At 44.1% G+C, this 23,027-nt stretch overlaps 1 protein-coding gene across 1 annotated transcript; it reads left to right on the forward strand.

Annotated features, from left to right (window-relative positions):
- Positions 1-15,496: 15,496 nt before the first annotated feature.
- LOC147228171 (homeobox protein unc-4 homolog) lies at positions 15,497-19,740 on the forward strand. The gene is made up of 3 exons (XM_086156170.1): positions 15,497-15,975; positions 16,395-16,570; positions 18,499-19,740. The coding sequence occupies exons 1-3, from the start codon at positions 15,702-15,704 to the stop codon at positions 19,420-19,422; spliced, it is 1,374 nt and encodes a 457-aa protein (XP_086012296.1). The 5' UTR covers positions 15,497-15,701; the 3' UTR covers positions 19,423-19,740.
- The last annotated feature ends 3,287 nt before the right edge of the window (positions 19,741-23,027 follow it).

Genomic DNA, 23,027 nt, shown 5'->3' on the forward strand with positions numbered 1-23,027 from the left:
TGAATCCAGAATGTATGACATTTTTGTTTTTGTAATTGCATTAGAGAAGATAAAGGACTTTATCACAATACTCTAATTTTCTAAGACAGTCCTGTAAATGGATCGTGATAATCATTTCGATCAGAAAATAGATTTTTTTTATGTGACAGGGTCCCAAGAGAGGAACTCTGGTATTGTATGAGAAAATGTGGAGTGGCAGAGAAGTATGTTACACTGGTGCAGGACATGTATGCTCACTGTGAGACAGCGGTGCGGTGTGCTGTAGGGTTACAGAAAAGTTCAAGGTGGAGGTGGGACTCCATTGGGGATCAGCTTCGAGCCCCTTCTTGTTTGCAGTGCTGATGGACAGGCTGACAGATGAGGTTAGACAGGAATTTCCTTGGACCATGATGTTTGCAGATGACATCGTGATCTGTAGTGAGAGAAGGGAACAGGTTGAGGAAAATCTAGAGAGGAGAGGAATGAAAGTTAGTCACAGCAAGACAGATTATATGTGTGTGAATGAGAGGAACCCGGGTGGCACGATGAGGCTACAGGGAGGGGAGATCAAGAAGATGGAGGATTTCAGGTACTTCAGATGAATATGTAGCTCAGTGGTAGAGCGTCACATGTATGAAGTCCTGGTTTCAATCCCCGGCATCTCCACTCTGAGTCGCTGTGAATAAAAGTGTCTGCCTAATGATTGTATTCTATTCTACTTGGAGCCAACAGTCCAGAGCAACGTAGGGTGTGGAAAAGAGGTAAAGAGACAGGTTCAAGTAGGTTGGAATGGCTGGAGAAAAGAGTCAGGGGTTTTACGTGATAGAAGACTATCAGCCAGAATGAAAGGAAAGGTGTACAAGACATTGGTGAGACCAGCGATGCTGTATGGACTAGAAACAGTTACAATGACGAAAAGACAGGAGGCAGAACTAGAGGTTGCAGAGATAAAGATGTTGAGGTTCTCTTTGGAAGTGACCAGGATGGATAGGATGAGAAATGAGTCTATGTTAGATGTTTTGGAGAGAAGGTCAGAGAAGCCAGACTGAGATGGTTCAGTCATGTACAGAGGAGGGGGAGTGAATATATAAGTAGACGGATGCTGGAATTGGAGCTCCCACGCTGGAGGTCTCGAGGAAGACCAAAGAGAAGATTTATGGATGTAGTGAGAGAGGAGGATACAGAGAATAATGGTTGGATGGAGAAGGTTGATTCGCTGTGGCGACCCCTGAAGGGAAAAATTGAAAGAAGAAGAAGAAGAATTTTGATTGATCAAATTGCTAATATATTTTCAGCTATATATTTAATAATAAATAAAAAAAATCTGAACATACAAATCTATTATGTGAATCAACAAATTTGATCACTTTCTTTATCAATCAGAAAACTGATTTTTTTCAAACGTATCAATTTTTTTCATCAATTGAAAATTGATCAATCACAAATATAATTTCAGTTATTTATCCAATGATAAATAAAAATATTTATACATCTTCATCCATATTGTGAATCAATGAATTCAATCAATCACAAAATTGATTTTTTAATGTATCAATTTTTTCATTAATTTAATCAAAAATGGATGATAAATAACTAATATATTTTCAGTCATATATTTAATAATAAAAAATCTGAACATATAAATCTATTATGTGAATCAACAAATTTGATCACTTTCTTTAGGAATCAGAAGATGGATTTTTTTGAACATATCAATTTTTTTCATCAATTGAAAATTGATCAATCACAAATATAATTTCATGTGTTTCTCCAATGATAACTAAAAATATTTATACATCTTCATCCATACTGTGAATCAATGAATTCGATCAATCACAAAATTGATTTTTTAATGTGTCAATATTTTTTCATTAATTCAATCAAAAATGGATGATAAATTACTGTTATATTTTCAGTTATATATCCACTAGTAAATAAAAATTAATCTAAATTTCAAATGTATGGTTTTTTTGATTATCGCGAGATTTTACGTGAAGCTCTAGAGTGCAGTCAAACCGACTTGCACTTACGGCTTCTCGCCACAAGGGGGCGCCAGAGACACTTAAGCAGCATCGAGCAGCTATTGAGACGGTGTGTGTGTGTGTGTGTGTGTGTGTGTGTGCGTGTGTGTGTGTGTGTGTGTGTGTGTCCCGATCCTGCACCCCCTTTTTGTAATTAGAAACGAATTTCACGGTGTTAGGCCTTTAATGCAAATAATATGACCAGACACACTCTCATTGCGTATCAGTGTGTGTGTGTGTGTGTGTGTGTGTGTGTGTGTGTGTGTGTGTGTGTGTGTGTGTGTGTGCGAAGTCTCCCTTCTCCAACGAGTTAATTGCACGGAAATTATTTGCACCCCCCTCCCCCCATTTTGGACCAGGTCGAAAACAATAAACACGCCAGAAACAATGAAGTGACATACACACACACACACACTCACACACACACACACACACACACACAGAGGGACAGATGGAGTGTGTGTGTGTGTGTGTGTGTGTGTGTGTGTGTGTGTGTGTGTGTGTGTGTCGGTCCCAGAGGTGCATAATTCACTCATTCATTAGCAAAACCAAACAAGAGGCGGCATTAATTAAGTCGTTACCGGTGTCGGCACGTGCTCGATCGTTAAAACGTGCGTGTGCGCGCGACCACCGCACGCTCGTCTCACGCGTAGGCACGATTAACGGTGACATCATCCAATCATCGCCGATCGCCGATCGATTGGTGTCACAACCCCCACTTCTCTCCCCCCGCCCCTCCCTTTGTTTTCGATCGATGTTTATCGGATCGATTAAAACCCGCGCACGCCCACACACACACACACACACACACACACACACACACACACACACACACACACACACACCGTTTTACGTGTCACGTGGTCGGACCGAGTGACGCGCGAGTTGGCGCGGGAAAATAGTAAATGGAAATGTGCGTACATGAATTACAAAATATTACTTTTGCTTGCGTGTACGTGATTTATGTGTCATTGTAATTTTTATTAAAATCCCATTTTATCCTGAATTGTATCGTACATCACAAAGTTTCTTGTACTCGGAATAGTAGGTACTTTTACTAAAGTACTCCACAATACGCGTCTAATGTATACAAATAAAACAAATGTATACAAATAAATTCAAAAGTAGTATTCAAAATTAGAATTACAACCTTAAATTTCATGAAATCTTTGATTTTCTTTGTAAAAATGAATTTGTGTATTCAGTGGAACTGACACACACACACACACACACACACACACACACACACACGAGTTACAGGCTCCCCTTGGTGATATTTACATCTGGTACTGTACTTGTTACAAATTGATATATTTATGGTAAAATACTTTGAGCAACCAAAGTCGACTACATGGAAACATATTGTCAGTACCATGACTACTACTATAGTAAAAACAACAACAATAATAAAAACAATAATACAATAAATAAATGATAATTCTATTATCATTATTGCTGTTGTTGTTTTTGTTGCTGTTGGATTGATAATAATGAAAATAGTATTATTTGTCATTATATTTTTGTTATTATAATATTGTTAAGCTGATTATAGTACTTTTAAAATCAATTTCAAAATTAGTTTGGGAAAAATGTCTTCCTTAATCAATAAAAAAACATGTGGTTTGACATCACGGTTATAAATTACAGTTAATAGTATTGCAATTACATAAAATAGGGAGCGGGCCTTTCAACTGTTGGAAAAAATGTTTTTTTCTAAAAGGATCGCAAATAAGAATCTGAAGATATTCAGTTAAATAATAAAAAGAAAAACAGGATGGATGTGATGATTCAACTCCTTTGATCAGTTTGTATCTAAAAATATACTTATATTAATTCCCCTGATTTGACACTTGACCTCATAATTTCATTTATTTTCATCCACTTATTATATATTATTCCGTTTAGGATATGAAATTAAGATTAGCTGGGGTGATATTGGATTAAATGACTGAGGTGACATTTAACCTGCAGCTGTCAATCAAACATATTGATCACAAATATTATCACATTTGAGCACTCTGTTCTACTGTGAAGAAGTAGTACTCCGCTCGCCAAAAACTTGTAGTATTAGTAGTACAGATCCTGAATTGGTAATGCAGAACTTCTGTCAGCAAATAGTACTTAGAGTATATAAAGTAAGAGTACTACTTGTAGCTTAATATTATTTTATGATATAATGTACTATAATAATGGTATTGAAAGACATACAATAAAGTATAAGCTTATTACAGTACATTATATACTCTTATCATTAAAAACAAGAATGAGAGCATTAAAATGTATTCATAATCTCAATTCATTGATCCTACTATATATTACATGTATATTTTTTTTGTCTAATAAACTTAACACTGCGTGTCTCATAAAAAGTATACGAAATATCCCCTTTTTTATGAACGGACAGAATATTAAAATTGACAACATTATGTGAGACGTATGAAGGAACTTGGATGATTGTAGTTAGTTCGAAGTACAGAACAGTACCAGAAGTAAGTACTCTGAGTACTTTTTAAGTATTTTTTGCAGGAGCAAGCAAGTAAAAAAACCCCAGTTTCTACTCTTAGGCAGCGTTTATGTGTTAAAATAGAAAGTGACAGAGAAAAAGTTGTTCTAACTTGAACTTCCCCTCTTTCGCTCTATCTCTCTCTCACACACACACACACACACACACACACGCACGCACGCTTACACACATGCACGCACCCGGTGTCGTCCACCGGGGGGCGCCCCGGCCCCCACCCGGCCCCTGCTCCTCTGTCAGGCCCTGCTAGCTTTGATTAAGGTTTAATTTGCCTGAATTTAATGAACGTTGCCTAATTAGGCAGGATAACAGCTTTAATTGATAAGTAATTATCTGCCACATATTTTATTAATTTTCCAGCTCTGCCTTGCAGACTCGAAACATCCCCCTCTCCCACCGCCCCCCCCCCCCCTCCATCCACCCCCCCCCTGCAGCAGTTTGTATTTATGTAAACAAGCGTTGGTAAACAATTAGGCAGATGTTTATACGGTTTCGTTCCGCGATGCGTTCGCCGGCCGTCGTCACCGCCGCTCTTTCGCTGACTAACCTCTTCAGAGTGGGCGGGTTAAAAAAAAAAACAAACAAAAAAAACACCTTTTTATTGTCTCTACGACCTACAGATGGACGGGTTGGTTTGCTGCAATGGGTTGGGGTCAAAGGTCACGGTGCGTTCAAGGCGCAACACCAAAGCTGGATGGCACAGTTGGCTGTCAATCAGTTATTCGAAACTGTATTTGTCATTTTTAAAAAGTAAATAAACACATCCGTAGTGCTTTCCTGTCATAGTGTGGAAAGATGTGTGTGTGTGTGTGTGTGTGTGTTGTCTGTGGAAAACACTGTCCGAAAAAACGTTTCCCGCATCAGGTTTTTAAAAGCCGAGGTTGAATCGTCAACAAAAAAAAACAAAAACCTTGGAAAAACATAATCAATAAGGCCTGTGATCAATAAGGCAAATATCAGTGGATAATAATGATGTCGTGTGTGTATGTGTGTATGTGTGTGTGTGTGTGTGTGTGTGTGTGTGCGGTTGCACAGCCAGCCCCTACAGTTCTGCAGGTACTGAAATGATCAGCGCCCCTCAGCGCAGCCTCTGGTCTTTTCAAAATAAAAGCACGGGCTGGCTAAGTACATTAAAAGATACGCGGCTGCAGGGGTGGATACGTCTGGGGAAGGTCGTCGAAGGTCGATGAAGGTCGATGAAGGTCGTAGAAGGTCGTAGGGGGTGGTGGTGATGATCTAAACCGTGCCCAATGTCCTCTCTGACGGGGCTGCTGTGACGGAGGCTTTCATTAAAATCATTCAAATGATGTGCGCGTGGCTCTAATTAAACCATCGCTCCTCGCTTACAGGGCCTTGTAGGGGTGTGTGTGTGTGTGTGTGTGTGTGTGTGTGTGTGTGTGTGAGGGGTTTTCCTCCCTTTTCCAACCCCACCATGGTTTCACCCCCAGGCAGATTTTTTTTTCTTCTTTGGAGCTGATCTATGATTCCTGCAAGTACCTCTTGTCTGACACACACACACACACACACACACACACACATCGGACGTCCGGTATGGACTCAAAACAAAGTGGCCACTCCCCAAATAATATCATGATTATATTTTGAAAATGTTAATTTGCATAGTGGGTTATCCCACTATGGGGGGTCGGGGTGGGTTAATTAGGTCTATTTCCTTGCGGCCAAGACAGCCAAGGAGGAGTGTGTGTGTATGTGTGTGTGTGTGTGTGTGTGTGTTGGGGGGAGGTCAGCATACATGTTCGATTGGACTCGCTGATAATACTTAAAATAGCATTTCATCCTCTTTTGGCGCTGTGTTCGGGGAAAATCCGACCAGCGCCTTCCGGTGCGGCGTCTCAACACCACACACACACACACACACACACACACACGCAAACACACACACATGCACACACATCAGGCCGGTGACGAGGGCGGGGGAAGCGATTAAAAATGGCCGCCCTCCTCTTCCAAAGCCAGCAGGATCGAAACGCCGCCTCGCAACAATTAATTTAGATGAGTCTGTTAATTATCAACCAATCGACTAAATAGTCACTTCATTCCGGGTAGTTAGAAATTAACTTGCGCAGAGCTGACGAGTAATTAGCTCTCCACCTTAGTTGTCTAATTAAAAAGTAAATATGACTTTATTCCTCTTCTGGAGAGGCGGCGAGGGCTTTGCGGAGTGAGAGGGATCCGCGTTTATCCTCTTCTGCGGGCGCTGCGCTTTTCAAAAGTTAAAAAAATATAAGGAAAGCTTTTTTTTTTTTTTTTTTTTTTTTTTGCATCTGGAGGTCCCGCGGGTTCGTCCCCACCCGGGAGGGTTCGACCCGAAATCAAACACGCCCGGACCAAAAACGACCTCGGATGACCTTTGAGTGACTCGCGGGGAGAATCGAGGCCCGGACGGAGGTCGGATGTTCTTGGTTTCCATGGAGACGTGTCAGTAATAAGGAGCGGCGGAGAGACGCCAGCTGCCGGTTTTTGTTTTTGTTGTAGCTAACCTGCTAGTCCAGACTACGACCACCGACTTCCTGCCCAAGCGTCCAATCCGGATGCGTCTTGTTCGATGCCCCGCCCCCTATGGCAAGTTTGCTTCCTGTTCCAATCCAACAACTATGCTGGATTATGGATTTTTATCCGAGGTCGCAGCTTCCCCCCCGAAAGCTTTAGCTCAGAGCTAGCATGAATGTTTGTTTGTATTCCAGACTTGAAGGTAAAGGTGCCCAAAGAATATTCTGAAAATACAGTAATAACTTGACTTGGGAGTTAAATCTGTTTAATGCACTTGTATATTAAATTCAATTTCCCCCTTGAATGAATGGAAACGCTATTAATCCATTCAAGTTACGTTGCTTTTGTTATGTGTTTTTAAATAAAATGTCCATTAGAAATCACAAATACTGTCTGAAATCAATAACAATATACTACATAAAATACAAAATATACAAATACTGTATGAAAAATAACAATATAAAAGAGAATGTTCATACTGCTATCATTTTTTTGCAACTGCACCTTAGCGCACCTCAGCATAAATTCTCGTTGTTCCCCCTGACAAAATACATATAATTTTTTGTACTTTTGCACCGTTGGTCTTACAGACTATTTCAGTGCTCTGTATGTGTGAACATATGGCAGTATTGACGATAACGTTGACTTTGACTCAAGAAATAAAACGTTTGACTTAGCTCTAGCGCTTAACATACTGGCTCCACACTTAATGCTACAATGCGTTGCTAAATGTAACCTGCACGCTTTGCTACACTTTACTGCTAAACTTCCTTTAGCAAGGGAGTGAAGCCGTAACCGTGTTTATCACAGTGGTTATCACAGCGGCGATGAATAAAAATCCGGACAGTAACGACCACATTTTGTATTTTATTATTCATTCATGTTGTAGTTAGCATAGTTTAGTTAGCATCTTTCTCCGGCGCTTAGCTTCTGTGCCAAACACCTTAGAAGGCGCAGGAATGTTTGGGTGTCACATTAAGGGTTGAAATAAATTAAAAACTTTAATAAATTAAAAATTCACACAAACATACCGTGGACTAACACTGCAAGTAGCAATCGCACGTGCACGTGATGCTGAATGCGCGCCAAGCACAGAACAATGCAACGGTCACTAAGCCAATCACAGCCCAGGATACTGAATACTGTGCTCGGGTTGGTCGCCACCCTAGAAAATACTTATTTTGCCATAAAAGTAATTGAAATAATAAATCCGTATAAATTCATTGACGCCGCAAAACCTGAGGTATAAGTAGAATTTCTCAATATAAAATTAGATAAAAATCCGCGATAAAGTGAAACCGCGAAAGGTGATATAAATATATATATATATATATTGCTAAAAAAATAAAGGTAACAATTAAACAACACAACTCAATCTCACTTCTGTGAAATTAAACTGTCCACTTAGGAAGCAACACTGATTCATTTTGACTTGTTTTAAGGACATTACATCAGAGTTGGATCAAAGTTGTCGTGTATTTTTCCACTTTGAGTGTAACTCCAAATCCAGACCTTCACGGGTTTATAAATTTAATTCCCATTAATAATTTTTATGTGATTTTGTTGTCAGCACATTCAACTATGTCAAGAACAAAGTATTTAATAAGAATATTTCATTAATTCAGATCTTGGATTTGTTATTTTAGTGTTCCCTATATTATTTTGAGCAGGATATATATGTATCAATAAAAAAAAAATTATAAATAACACATACACACACACACACACACACACACATATATATACTGCTCAAAAAAATAAAGGGAACACTTGAACAACACAATGTAACTCCAAGTCAATCACACTTGTGTGAAATCATAGTGTCCACTCAGGAAGCAACACGGATTCATTTTGACTTGTTTTAAGGACATGACATCAAAGTTGGATCCGCCTGGAGTTTGTTTTTACACTTTAATTTTGAGTGTGATTCCTAATCCAGACCTCCATGGGTTGATACATTTGATTTCCATGGATCATTTTTGTGTGATTTTGTTGTCAGCACATTCAACTGTGTAAAGAGCAAAGTATTTCATAAGAATATTTCATTCATTTAGATCTAGGATGTGTTTTTTAAGTGTTCCCTTCATTTTTTTGAGCAGTGTACATACACACATAAGCAAATATAAACATAAATACATATATATTATATCTATCTATCTAATTATTTATTAGAGATGAGATGAGATGAGAACAACTTTATTAATCCCGCCCGAAGGAAATTGTTGTGCCAGAGTTTCAAGTACAAAAACATAACAGTACTAGATAAAGAAGAATAAGAAATATAATGAAATATGAATTGTCTAACTGTGAGCAGTAACTACAAAGATTGATTAGATAAATATCATATTTATATGTTTATGTGTATATATTATGTATTATATATTATATAAATCAGCATCGGCCTTCCACGCGTTTTCCTCACGGACGCCATTTTTTTTTCCCCCCCCTTATTTTTTGCAGCGGATGCAACCGTGGCTGCAGGCTAGCAGGCGAGCAGAACACCGGCCTGTATTTGAGTCGCCCATCTTATTATCAAGTTAATTAAAGCGAGCATCTGACAATGTCACTCGTGCGCTGCGAAGAAAAAAAAGGGGGGGCGGAGGAGAAGGAGGAGGGAAGGAAGAAAAGGGGAATTTAAAATGCCGCGGTCTCTCAGGGCCTCATGTCAAGGGCTGCTTTTCATCGAGCGCCGCGTGCATTTGGCTTGCGCGGCGGCGAGCCGGGCAAGGCAGGGGAGGGGCTTAGCCAAGGGGGAGGGAGGGGAAAAAAAAAAAAAAAAAAAATAGGCTTTTGTAGGCAAATGACGACAAGGAGGAAAATAAATACACATCAGACGGAACGGCGGGGAAATTAAAAAAAAAAAAAAAAAAAGGAATAAGAAGGGGGGGGGGCGAGATGGGACGACATCAAAGTTGAGATTTAAGGAACGCGGGGGGGGGGGGGTTAAAGTGGGGGTCGGACGAGGGCTTAGAGCGTCCCCGACAACAACGGCGACATTAAAGAGTCCCTTTTCCAAAAAAAAAAAAAAAGTCGACATTGAGATGCGGGGAGCGACGCTCGCCCGGCCGACCGGCGGGGTCAAGTAACGGAGGGATTATATGGCTCTTCATAATAATATTAATTAAACAATTTACATGCTAATAAGGTAACAATTATCTGAGCTTCTGGTGAAAGATTCAGGTTATTACAACACGCCAATCCCGGGGCGGGGGGGTGGCGGGGGAGGAGGGGAAGGGGTCACGGGCGGAGCGGCGGGCGAGAAATCTCGACTCAAATTAACATTCTGTCAGCTCCAGAAATTGGATAAATAAAGTCGAATTAATTCACAGTAATGGAAGAGAGGGGGTTGGGATGGAAGGGGGGGGGGGCACTTATTCAACCAGCTCTGATTACCATTCAGTATTCAGCAGCACGCCGGTGTCTCTCTGTCAAGAAATTTAACACAGAATGAAGCAGTCAGCGCCCGGGGCCACATTTGGCCCCGCCGACACCGTTTACAATTTATATGTATAATCTCTACCCCCGCCGACCAACACCCGCACACCCCCCTCCCCAAAAGACGTCCACCTGGACGCCCGGTGGCTCCCGGCCTGATTCTACAATTCAGACCCCCCCCCTACAACACACACACACACACACCTCCATCTTAAAAGCAATAAATACAGGGAAGGACAGGACCTTCAGCTTCAGGATGGTTGCGACTTCTAATTGCGTTTATCTGTTTTTGGGCTGAATCCGCTCCGGAAACGGCGTCCGGGATTCATTCGTTCATCTGTGCCCCCGGGGTTGGACCTATCCCGGCTGTCATTGGGCGAGAGAGAAGGCGGTCATCCTGGACCAATCACGGAGCTGCATATAGAGACATTCAACCTCTCATTCACTCAAGTGTCTTATAGAGACCATTCATTCATTCACATCATATATAAACATACAACCATTCATTCACACATCATATATACATATTTACAACAATTCATGCATCATATAGACAATAATTCACTCATTCATTCATATATTATGTAGAGACATATCACCGTTCACGTGCACATATGGACATAAAACCGTTCACTCACTCACGTGTCTTATAGAGACCATTCACTCATTCACATCATATATACATATTTATAACAATTCATGCATCATATAGACAATAATTCACTCATTCATTCATATATTATGTAGAGACATATCACCGTTCACGTGCACATATGGACATAAAACCGTTCACTCACTCACGTGTCTTATAGAGACCATTCACTCATTCACATCATATATACATATTTACAACAATTCATGCATCATATAGACAATAATTCACTCATTCATTCATATATTATGTAGAGACATATCACCGTTCACGTGCACATATGGACATAAAACCGTTCACTCACTCACGTGTCTTATAGAAACCATTCACTCATTCATTCACATGTCATACAGACATATAACCATTCATTTATTCACACATTATTTACATACTACCATGCATGCATCATATAGACATGAACACATTCATTCATCCATTCACGTCAGACGGAGACATACAGTCATTTACTCTTTCGTTTACATGTTATGTAGACATACGACCGTTCGCCCTCTCATTCACGCGTCGTAAACTTACGACTATTCATTCATTCATTCATTCACGCCAACAGGAACATAGAACTATCTCATTCATGCGTCGTATGTACATAAAAATATTCATCCATTCACATATCAGATAGAGACATACAACCATTCGCTCTTTCGTTTACACGTTATACAAACACACAACCGTTCACCCTCTCATTCATATGGACATAAAACCATTCACTATCGCATTCACACTTCATTTGACATAAAACCATTCATTAATTCACATATAAGAGACAAACAACCGTTTATTTATACACATTATATTGACATTTAACTATTCAATCATTCATTCGCACGTCAAATACGGACTATTGAACGCCACAGGAGGTCTTTTCTACCTGAGGCTATCAGACTTTTTAATTCCTCTTCCTTCAGCCGAAGGGAATATTCAAATCTTTGTACTTTTTAAGACCTTAAAACACTTGTAGCTTTGACTTTGACACTTTATAGTTTTATTTGTATTTCTTATTCTCCCTCCTTCCTACTATTATTTATCATTGTTATGTTTTACATGAAACTCTGGCACAAAAATTTCCTTCGGGATGAATAAAGTCGTTCTTACTCTTATTCTTATTTATCGTCTCATTCATGTGTCACATGGAAATAAAACCGCGTCTTCTAGAGACGTCCAACCATTCGCACATCTGGATCTCCAGTGAACCTCCTGCATGTGTTTGGACTGCAGGAGGAACCTGGAGAACCCTGAGGAACCCCAAGAACCCCTCTTTTTGGGAGTCCAAGCAGGGACCCGGTGGAATCTGCGAAATTTTAAAAAGGAAGTCATTTCAGGGTTTGGGGGGAAAAAAAAAAAAGACAAACGGCGCGACTCTCCTCCTCCTCCAGCTTCGCTTCGCGATGCCGGCCGAGATCTGCGTCACCTCTGCGTCGCCTTTCCCACAAAGACGCCACAGGACAGCTCAGCTGACTGGGGAATTTTCCTCCCCCCCCCAAATCCCAAGGGTGCGCAGACAGTCCCGCTGCCTATCGTCCTCGATAATCTGCGGCTCCTTCAAAAGGCGTCGTAAATCGCGCTTTTATGAGGACAAATGTGTCAAAGCAACGCCGTTCCAGCTGCCAATCGTCAACCCGCGTCCCACTGAACATCTAGTTTCTAGCTTTGAGGGCCCTTGTAAAACACCATGACGGGATATCACGTTGCACTTTTTGCTAATTTTTATTTCCTTTTAGTTTTTTTTTTTTTTTTTTTTTTTTTTGAGCAAACGTCTGCTGATGCCCCGCTTTCACCCCGCCGACGTCACTGGAAGCCCTTCCACCGCGTGTCGCGGGAAAGACGGGAATTTTCGGGTCGTCTCTGTTGCAGAAACCCGTAAACTACGTGACCAAACCCCGTCGACGCTCGCATGAAAAACTGAGTAATGCAATCATTCATAAATTCGTTCACCTGTTATCTGTAGCCAATCCGAGCTTTCTCAGAAAATTAGAACATTTTGATACACTTCTTTACCTTCTGTAATGCAATTAAAAAAAAAACAACTTTTTAATGATATTCTAAAATTTTGAGATAGGATTTCTTTAAGTTGTCTTAAGATGTAAGCCATAATCAGACATATTAAAGTAATAAAAGGTTGATTTGTAATGAATCCAGAATGTATGACATTTTTGTTTTTTGCATAATGGTTGCCCTCAAAGGGCCACGTGTAACGGTAACAGTGTAAATGTAACCAAATAAATGTAACTACTCCTTAATGTTAAATAACTGTGAATGAATTACTCATTCGAATCCAAAAAGATACATACGCATTCCCATCTTTCTTGAAACAGCCTTCCATCTGCATCAACTTTTCTCTTCCTGGACATTTGGGGATCGTTTGTATTTTCCATTTCCATCGATGCATTTGAAAATTGCATCGATGTGGACACACTGCAATTTCATGCCATCACTTCGCAAGTAACACGAATTATGGGAAATACAGTTTGTGGTCAATGCGCATGTTTGACTTATTTATTTCAACACGATCAGACCTCTTAAAGCGTTCTCGCGGGCCACATAAAATGCCATGGCGGGCCACATTTGGCCCGCGAGCCTTGAGTTTGACACACGCGATCTAGAGCCGCACATCACATCAGTTCAAGAAAGGGGCAACCATTCACTTTCTTATCCATGTCCCATATAAACATTCATTCACTCATTCATATAGATGTTCAAGCATTCACCCTCTCAGTGTCATATTCAAGCACTCACATGTCTGCATTCACCTCCTGCATATTTTTGGACTGCAGGAGGAACCACACGGGGTGAACAAGGTGACTCAACATCGAAAAAACCCGTGATCGGAATCCAACCTTCTTGCATGGAGGCGCGGCAAAAAATGAGTTGAAAAAGGAAACAAAACATAAATATAACCCGATACAACACACCTAGATTTGGTACGGTTTGTTGCCGTTCACTGCCGTCGGTGAGTCTGTCATTTCGCGCCACAGGAACTTCCTGTTTAGGAGGAAGCCAAACAAGACACATCTGATAAACGGCGCTTCGGACATGATGGTTCAACCACGAAGAAGAAGCAAAACAAAACAGAATGAATATCAGTTCGCCCGACGTGACAAGTGTTATGGCTAACATCGCCGCTAAATTCACGGCGTGTCTGTTTACAGATTTATCTCCACGCAGACGGAGACCCAGGAATTACTGGACACAATCGGACGACGTGAATCGTCTTGAGCCGAAAAGGAAGCGCGGGCTCCAATTACCGCCGGCGCTACAGTTAGCGGTTAGCAGCTAGCCGACAAGCAGCAGAGGATTTCATGATTGCACCTGGATGTTGAGCTAGCGGACATTTTCCAAATTTTTTGCTTGGTTTTTGTTTTCCCCAGGAATAATAGCGATGATGAAGCGTAGCCATCTCGCTCTACGGGCGGCTGGGCCATTTCTCAAACGATTATTTACATATTTTTTCTAAATAAACGTGTTCGGAAGGATGGAGGAAGGCCGAAGGAAGGGAATCCACGTGCGTCTTCCGGTTCGTCTGGTGCCGTCGGGCTTCTTCGCCGTGGCGGCGCGGGAGAAGCTAACTAAACGGCGTGCACGTCACACCCAGACAGCAGAGAGAGGGCCTTGTAGTTTGAAATGGGATGTGACAGCAGAGGAAATGGGTGGAGGAGGTTGGGGGATAAAGGTGCTGTTATTGGATCAATCTGTCCCAGGATGCCCTTGTAAAACATGACGCTGGATAGATAGATAATAAGAATAATAATACTTTTTAAGGCGCCTGTACAGACAAACACACATGCAGACAATACAGATTTAAAAGCAACAATAAAAATAGGAAAAGTGACAAAGTGATCGAAGTAGAAAAAAATAGAGTGATACACAGAAAGGTAATAATAATACATTTCATTTAAGGTGGCTTACTCTCAGGACTCATGGACGCCAAACAGACACATACACAAAATACAGATTTAAAAGAAACCATAACAATATAAACAATAAAAGTGCCAAGGTGGTAAAAGTAAAAAAAATAGGTGAATGGGTAGAAAGAGAGAAGTAAAGAGAGACTTTTTAAAAGTAGGGGTATGAAAAAACGTGCATTATCGTTGATAGCACTAAATAATATCATGAATGAAACGGAAGCCCGTTTCCACACCGGAGTCCGCGACGTAAATTAGACGCATCCCCGGCTAGAATGGAAAAATAAAAATAAACCAATAAATAAATGAAAAAAAAAAAAACAAAAACAAAACACACACTCCCTTTGACTCCATTCAGCGCGCCTCTGACGTCACAAAGCGATTAAGGCTTCTGATTGGCTGCTCGCGAAAAACGCTCGTCAGTCAGTCAGTCATTCAGTCAAGTCGTCTTCGGCCGGAGAGCAGCTCGGCGTCTCCCTCCTCCTCCTCCTCCATCTCCGCTTCCTCCTCCCCGCCTCTCTCGGAGCGGCCCGGGTCCCCCTCCTCCTCTTCCCCCGCTCCTCCTCCGCCTCCTCCTCACCTCACCTCCGCCTCCTCCGCGGCTGCATGTTCAGCCACACCGCCTCCCTGCGCATCCTCACTTCGGCCCCGCCGCAGCCCCGGCGATGGACAGCCGGGTCCTCGAGCATCCCCACGCCCAGTTCGGAGGCTCCCTGGGCGGGCTGGTGGGCTTCCCCTACCCGCTCGGCCCCCACCACCACCACCATCACCACCACCAGCACCAGCACGTCTACGAGCTCGCCGCCGGCGCGCACCAGCTGCAGTCCGCGGCCGCCGTGCCCTTCTCCATAGACGGATTACTCGGCGGCTCCTGCCCGGCCTCGGTGGTCGGCTCCGGCGGGCTGCTCTCCGCCGACAGCCCGCAGTTCAAGCTCGCAGGTAGGCGTGCGGGGGGTCCACCGCAAGTGTCTCCAAAATAAGGGGTGGAAAAAAAAAACCAAACAAACAAAAAAAAAAAAAAAACGCAGGTCAATTACAGCTGTAATGAACATCATATTGTTAAAAGTAGATGTTTTGAGGGTGGGTTGGGGTTAAAATGTGCATCAAAAAACTTTTTAATTTCTCATATATATGTGTGTGTGTGAGAGAGAGAGAGAGATAAAACTTAAATAAATTTAAATATATTTAGCTTCATTTAAAAAGTGTGACAAATAGTGTTCTAAATCAATAATTGTTTGATAAGTCATGATATATATATATATATATATATGTTTAAAAAAAAAAAAAACAACCCCCCAAAAAAAAAACATCTGAATGATCTTTTTCTCTGCCTCTCGCACGCGCGCGCGCACGCGCAGATCCCGGGGACCCGGAGAAGGAAAGCCCCGGATGTAAGCGGAGGCGCACGCGGACCAACTTCACCGGCTGGCAGCTCGAGGAGCTCGAGAAGGCGTTCAACGAGAGCCATTACCCGGATGTGTTCATGCGCGAGGCGCTCGCGCTGCGCCTCGACCTCGTGGAGTCCCGGGTGCAGGTGGGGCGCGCGTGCCACGCTTTTCTGCTCGCCACTTCCGCCTTTCCGAATTTGTAGTTTTTTTACATCCTTTTTTTTTTTGAGTCCGTGAAATCTTGTTTTGTTTTTTTTTTTTTGTTGTTTTTTTTTTTTTTTTTAACGGGAAGGTGTTTGTTTTGAGGCGATTTATCAATTGTCAGGGTTTCCAATCAAGTCGGGCCTGTGAATTATGCAGGGCCGCAACCTATTGATTTATGGCTTAATAAAAACCCCGGCTGTTTGCTGAGCCGTCCGCGGCCGGAGACGTGCTTTCCCGCCACCCTCGGCCTTTAAACCGCCTCCGTCCTCCGACAGCCTCCCATCGCTCATCTCAAATCCTCCCGGATCATTATTTTTATCATTATTATTATTATTTTTCTCCGGCTTGTTTTTACGGATGACTTTATTCGCCATTTCCACCTCGCTATTATTTCAAGTCGATTCCATTTTTTATTTTTTATATATATTCCACATGATTTATATTTATTATATATAATTGTTATTTTTTATTTCAACAATACGCTTTCCAGTTGTTTTTTTAATTTCATAAACAAACCGGCTACTATACAGCGACAGTATCTAATACAGACATCAACAGTCACGTGACAGGCATGGAAAATAAACATAAACATGTAAAATTGAATACATTTTATCATTATTATTTCATCGTGTTATACCTATCGTTATGCATGTTTTGGATGAATTATCAGTTGTGGGATAAATGATAAAAGCTAGTTCGGTTTTCCAGATCATCCATGCAATTCTGCAATAAATAATAATAATAATAATAATAATAATAATAATAATATGGAGATGTGGTGAATTTGAAAGCTAAGCTGGCTTCCCCCCCGCGCTTTTTCTTTTTTTTTAATGCTCCTAACCCCTCAGATTATTGCTCCCTCAATCCGATTAGCGCTCTCTTATCTGCAGGTTTTCGGGGCCCGAGATAGAACCGGTATTAACGATTCCTCACAAGCGCCATTGTGGCGCGTCGTGTCGGGAGCCGCGTGCTATATTGTGCGCCGTGCGCGGGATTCGTGCACGGCGTTATCAGCGGCGAACACGCGGCCGTGAGCGCGCCCCCGAGGCCCGCTCCCGCTCCCGGGTCCGAACCCCGGATGAAGGAGGGGGGAGTCGGTTTAACATAGGTGGAGGACACACACACACACACACACACACATGCATAGGCACATCCGTGCTCGTGAAAATAGGAACTTAAAAAATAAACTCTTTTTTTTTTTTTTCCCAAAATTTCATTTTTTTTGTCATTTGATTTATGTTTTTTTTTTTTTTCCCGGATGGTCTAATGTCCACACACACACACACACACACACACACACACACACATAGACATTCACACAGTGACGTTTAGTGTATTATGGCCCGTGTGATCAATACCTCGAGGGTGTTTATTGTTTATTGTGTTTTGTTTTTTGATAATTGAATAGAATATAAAGGTCCAGGTCTTAATCCCAGATAAAGACCCGAAGGGGCCCGAGGAGACGCTCCTCAGAAATTAGCCGGGATTTTATCATAATCTCCTCTGTGATGCTGCGTAAACAAGATTATGGACATTTAATAAACATCACGGGCGCGGATTTTGTTCCCCCCCCCCCCCCAAAAAAAAATAGGTGCTTAGCTTGAATAAACATGACATCTGACATTTTTAAAATTGGATTTCATTTTCTTTCATATTGCATTCAAATGGTAGATTTAAATCAGGTAAATATAAATCAGATTTGAATATCTTGAAATTCTTAAACGCCTTCAAAAATATTCGGTTTTGCTCTCGTTATCTATTTTTTTTTTTCCGCACACGATTTAAACTCACGGCGAAATTAATTTTTTTAATCCCGTCCGGTCTGTTTTGCGGTGGAAATGAATCTGACGCGGGTGGTTTTTCCACGCAGGTCTGGTTCCAGAACAGACGCGCCAAATGGAGGAAGAAGGAAAACACGAAGAAAGGTCCGGGCCGGCCCGCTCACAACTCCCACCCGACCACCTGCAGCGGCGAGCCCATGGACCCCGAGGAGATCGCGCGCAGGGAGCGCGAGCGTGCCGAGAAGAAGAAGCGGAAGCAGGAGAGGAAGCTGCTGAAGTCGCAGGGGAAACTTCTCCACACGCCCGGCGGCTCGGAGAGCGACAGCGGCGTCTCCCAGTTCACCGACAGCGAGCAGCAGCCGTCGGGCGTCGCCGGGACGCCGCACGCGGAGCTGCCGGCCGCCAAGGGAGCGGCGGGACACCAAACGGAGACCGGCTGCGACCAAACCAAGCACGACTTCAGCAAACTGCAAAATCACCCAGACCAAAGAACCGGAGAGGCGGAGCAGGTTTCCCCGGGGAGCACGCACGGCTCGGGCCCCGGGGGGCCGCGGGCCTCCGCCCTGCAGAAGCGCAACCCTTTCAGCGTGGAGAGCCTCCTCTCGGACGCCACGCCTCGACGTAAAGCCCAGCCGGACTTCCCCTCGCTGCCCAATCAGAGGACGCTGGTGGGTAAAGGCCACTTCCTGCTTTACCCCATTACCCATCAGCCCCTGGGCTTTCTGGTGCCGCAAACAGCCCTGAAGGCCGCGCAGTATCAGGACAACGCCGGACGCCCGCGCTCGAGCCCGGAGCCCAGCCCCGCGCCCTTTGACCTCTCCAAGCCGGCTGACGCGGATGCTACGGGGCGTCGCCGCGACCGCGCGGACGGAAGGGCGGACGCCGGCGACTCGTCGCCTCAGACGGAGGCGAAGGAGGAAGGAGGCTCCCCGGGGCTCTGCGAGCATCTCGCGGAGAACACGGACTGCGGAGACGCGGAGGAGACGGACGGAGAGGACGTGGACATGGACTGACGGAGGCCTGGACTGTTCAAACATTCCCAAAGCTCTGCTGAGACTCTTGGAAAAAGGAAAACGCATATCAGGAATCAGGAGACTTAATTCCCATCTATTTTTTAATCACGCGCGCTCGATCCGGGCGCCGCCGAAAGCTGCGGCCGTCTTCGCTTTCGGGGCTTCGGGGCCGGAGGCAGGTTTCTCTCTCAACCTTCCTTTCCGTTTTTTTTTTTTTTTCTTAATTTTATTTTTTTACTTTTATTCGAGGTGAGCCGACTTGTTAGAAAAACAAAACAAAAAAAATCCCTAGGATAATGACAACCATCTCACACAACAAAAAATCCTCAGATATTGTAAAAAAAAAAAAAAAAAAAAAAAAAGAACAAAACAAAACAACAAAAAAAAAAAAAAAAAAAAACAGAAAACGATATTTATATGTAAACATTTTGATAATAAAGTTATTGTTTAAATTGAACGGCTGTCTTCAAGGGGGGGGGGCCATGTTCACTTCTGGCATGATGTGCGGCGGCACTTCCGGTGATGGCGGCCGTAGCCGTTGTTGTTCGGCGTTAGCGCGGATAAATCCCCCCCCACCCCCACCCCCACCCCGCACCTCTCTGGAGCTCCGCTCCGTCCGGCTGTTTGTATTTATTGCTTTAACAATTTTATTCATTCGAAAGGCCGAGCCGGAATGAGGTTAGCGGCCCGGCGGGCTAAAGGACCCCGCGCCTCCTGCCGAGTTTTGATATGAAAGTAATTATTTTCCCACCGGCTGCTGCGGGTCTCCGGGCGGTTTCCCCTCCTCCTCCTCCTCCTCTTCCCTCTCCTCTCGGCCCAAAGGGTTATTAGACGTCGTCCGATTTCCACCGATACGGAATCGCATAAACTTCCCCCTGCAATAATAGAATTAGCATGGCGGGGCAGGGGTGTCAAATTGAGACGCGAGGAGGGGGCGAGGGCGGAATAATGGCGGACGCCAGCTGCGCGCGTGCCGCCCGCGAGGGGCCCCGGGCGCCGCGGCGCAGGCGCGATGCGGCCCCAGCGGGGAGGGGGCGGGGGCCCGCGGCCCCCTCGGCCGTCAGGCGGCTCTTGTCGCCGCTGTATTAAGATGGATGTTCGATGATATCCCTCATTGTTCCGTCGCTTATATTGATGTTTGCGCCGTTATCGCCCTATTGATCATGTGTCGCGCATAATGGGACAGGCGCGCCGGCGCCTCCTCACAAAAGCCCCCTCCGTCCCTGCGTCCCCCCGCCTCCTCATTTGTTCTAATAGGACTTTGGGGCCTCCGGGAAGGGTGTAGATAAAGATGGGCTGCATTTAATATTTCTCTGACCCGTTGTTGGTTTAGCTTTTTAAAAAAAAAAAAAAAAAAAAAAAAAAGCGGGGGGGGGGGGGGGGGAAGGGATGCAGCCTTCCATGCAGGTGTGTTATTTTTTTTTTTCCACCCCGCCTCCCTTCCCTCCTCCCACGCCTCCATGTTTGTTTCTCTCCGCAGGAAGCGCGATTCCTCCCGGAAACCCCCCCCCCCCCCCCCCCCCTTCCCGAAATCCCCGATTATTAAAACCCATTAATTCCGGCGCGCCGTCGGGAGCCGTGTTTTCCGACGGGCCCCGGCTAAACATCCCACGGTCCCTCCCGGTCACCTCGCCCTTCTTTGCAAGTAAATTGGGGTTTGTGGGCGGAGGCGTTCGTGCTTGCATGTATGTGTGTGTGTGTGTGTGTGTGTGTGGACGCAGACGTGGCTTTACTTTGCTTCGACGAGCTAAAATGAATTTCCGTGCCGGGTCCCTTTAATAATATTTACATAATTTTCGCCCGGTGACTCTGCTATTTGCACGACGGGGGGGGGCGGAGGGGGGCTTATAGGAAAATAATTAGACAAGAAGAGGAGGTGGGGGGGGAAGAGGAGAACCAGCGGGAGGAAGAGGAGGAGGAGGAGGAGAAGGAGGGCCGGGAGCTCGGCACTAAATTCCCAGACAGCTGAAATCAATGAAAGTAATAACCCTATTATTTAATTCATAAGGACATTATTTTCCCATAAGGCCCCGGGAAACGTCCCCGTCCGCCGAAACAATCACATTAAATCGCTCATTCCGCCTGCGCTCTGTGAAATCTTCACTTCCTCCCTCCTCCTCCCGCCCGCCCTTTCACTTTTCTTTTTTTTTTTTTTTTTTTTTTTAACCTAACCAGTTGGATTGTGGATTAATTAAAAAAAATAAATAAAATAAAGATTTAACCCCCCCCGCGCCCTTTACGTAGATGACGGCCTCGAATGAAAACCAAGCGGTTAATAAAGCGATAATAAAGCAGTAAAAGATCCCTCAAAAGGCCGATATGTAATGTTTTAAGATCCGACGGACTTCGGCTTGATTTAATTGAACAAGAAACAGAAAGAAAGGGTTGAACCGCATTTAAAGTTGAATATGCTCGCAGATTTTACTTTATCCCATTTGATCTTAAATGGTTTAATCCTCCCGCGGGCCTGTTTTATCTGCAGCCTGTATCTGTGCAGGCCCGAGGCGAGGGCGGGGGGGGGGGGGGGGCGATTGGGGGGGACGCAAACGATCAATCGATCAATCGGCCCGATCCAGGATGCCCCCCAAAAAATCCCCCCCCCCCCCCCCCCGCCACCAAACCCCTGCCTCTCATGCATCTCACTTTATGAATTCAATTTCGAGCGAGGAGAAATTTTCAATTTGAACACGCGATCATTACGGTGTGTGTGTGTGTGTGTGTGTAGGTAGAGGTGGTTCTGGAGCGGGGAGAGGAAAAAGAGGGGGGGGTTGAAGTTGGTGGTGGTGGGGGGGGGGGGGGGGGGGGCGTAAATTGTTTTTGCTCTATTATGCATTCGGACGCCATCATTTTTCTTTCTAATTACCGAGGGTGTCAGCGCGGTCTGTCACCCGGGCGCTGATTTTCAATTTAACTGATCATCATACATTCATTTTCCCATTTGATAAATCTGCTATCTAGACGCCAGCGCCATGCCGGAATATTAAGCGGCGCCGGGGCGAGGTAATGGGAGGATGTGTATGCGGCAATGAGCGCGGATCAGCCAGCTAATTTAGCACCTTCCACATTCCCCATCTCCATCCGACCCCCACCGCTAACCCTCCTCCGCCCGCCGCCACCATTTCCAATTCTCAAGAGGTGGTGAGAAAAAAAAAAAAAAAAAAGCAGATCGGAGGAGTCCAATGGCTGCTGCTGCTGCTGCTGCTGCCGGCGGAAGAGAAAAGAAAACCCGGGCGGATCTGGAGGGAAATATCACCTCAATCCGGGTTCATTCTCGCCCCCTCCTCCATCCCCCGGTTTAAATCCGGAGCGGGATTAATTAACTCCAATCTGGGGTCCTCCGTATTAAAATTGAAGACGGGTGGTTTTACGCGATTAATTACCCGGCGTCAACGCGAGAAGCCGCTCGTCACCGAAGAGTCGGTCTTCGGGTTTGAGCTTCTGGTCCAATCCGGCAGGGGGCGAAGGGTCAGGGGTTACACACTCTGGAATAGTATGCCCAAAGAAATGGACCCCAAGAAATACGACCCCAACATTAGACACCGATAAAAACAGTGGAGAAAAAGAGTCCAAGAAACATACCTGAAGTATTAGACACCAAGAAATAA

This window comes from Fistularia commersonii, chromosome 12 (genome assembly GCF_037954325.1).
Source record: "Fistularia commersonii isolate RoL2024-O1a breed Wild chromosome 12, RoL_Fcom_v1.0, whole genome shotgun sequence".
In the NCBI taxonomy this organism is placed as follows: Eukaryota; Metazoa; Chordata; class Actinopteri; order Syngnathiformes; family Fistulariidae; genus Fistularia; species Fistularia commersonii.

Coding starts and splice junctions, on each gene's coding strand:
- LOC147228171 (XM_086156170.1), top strand. CDS start 15,702: ATGGACAGCCGGGTCCTCGAGCATCCCCACGCCCAGTTCGGAGGCTCC. Junction 15,976..16,394: donor CCCGCAGTTCAAGCTCGCAG/GTAGGCGTGCGG, acceptor GCGCACGCGCAG/ATCCCGGGGACCCGGAGAAG. Junction 16,571..18,498: donor TCGTGGAGTCCCGGGTGCAG/GTGGGGCGCGCG, acceptor TTTTCCACGCAG/GTCTGGTTCCAGAACAGACG.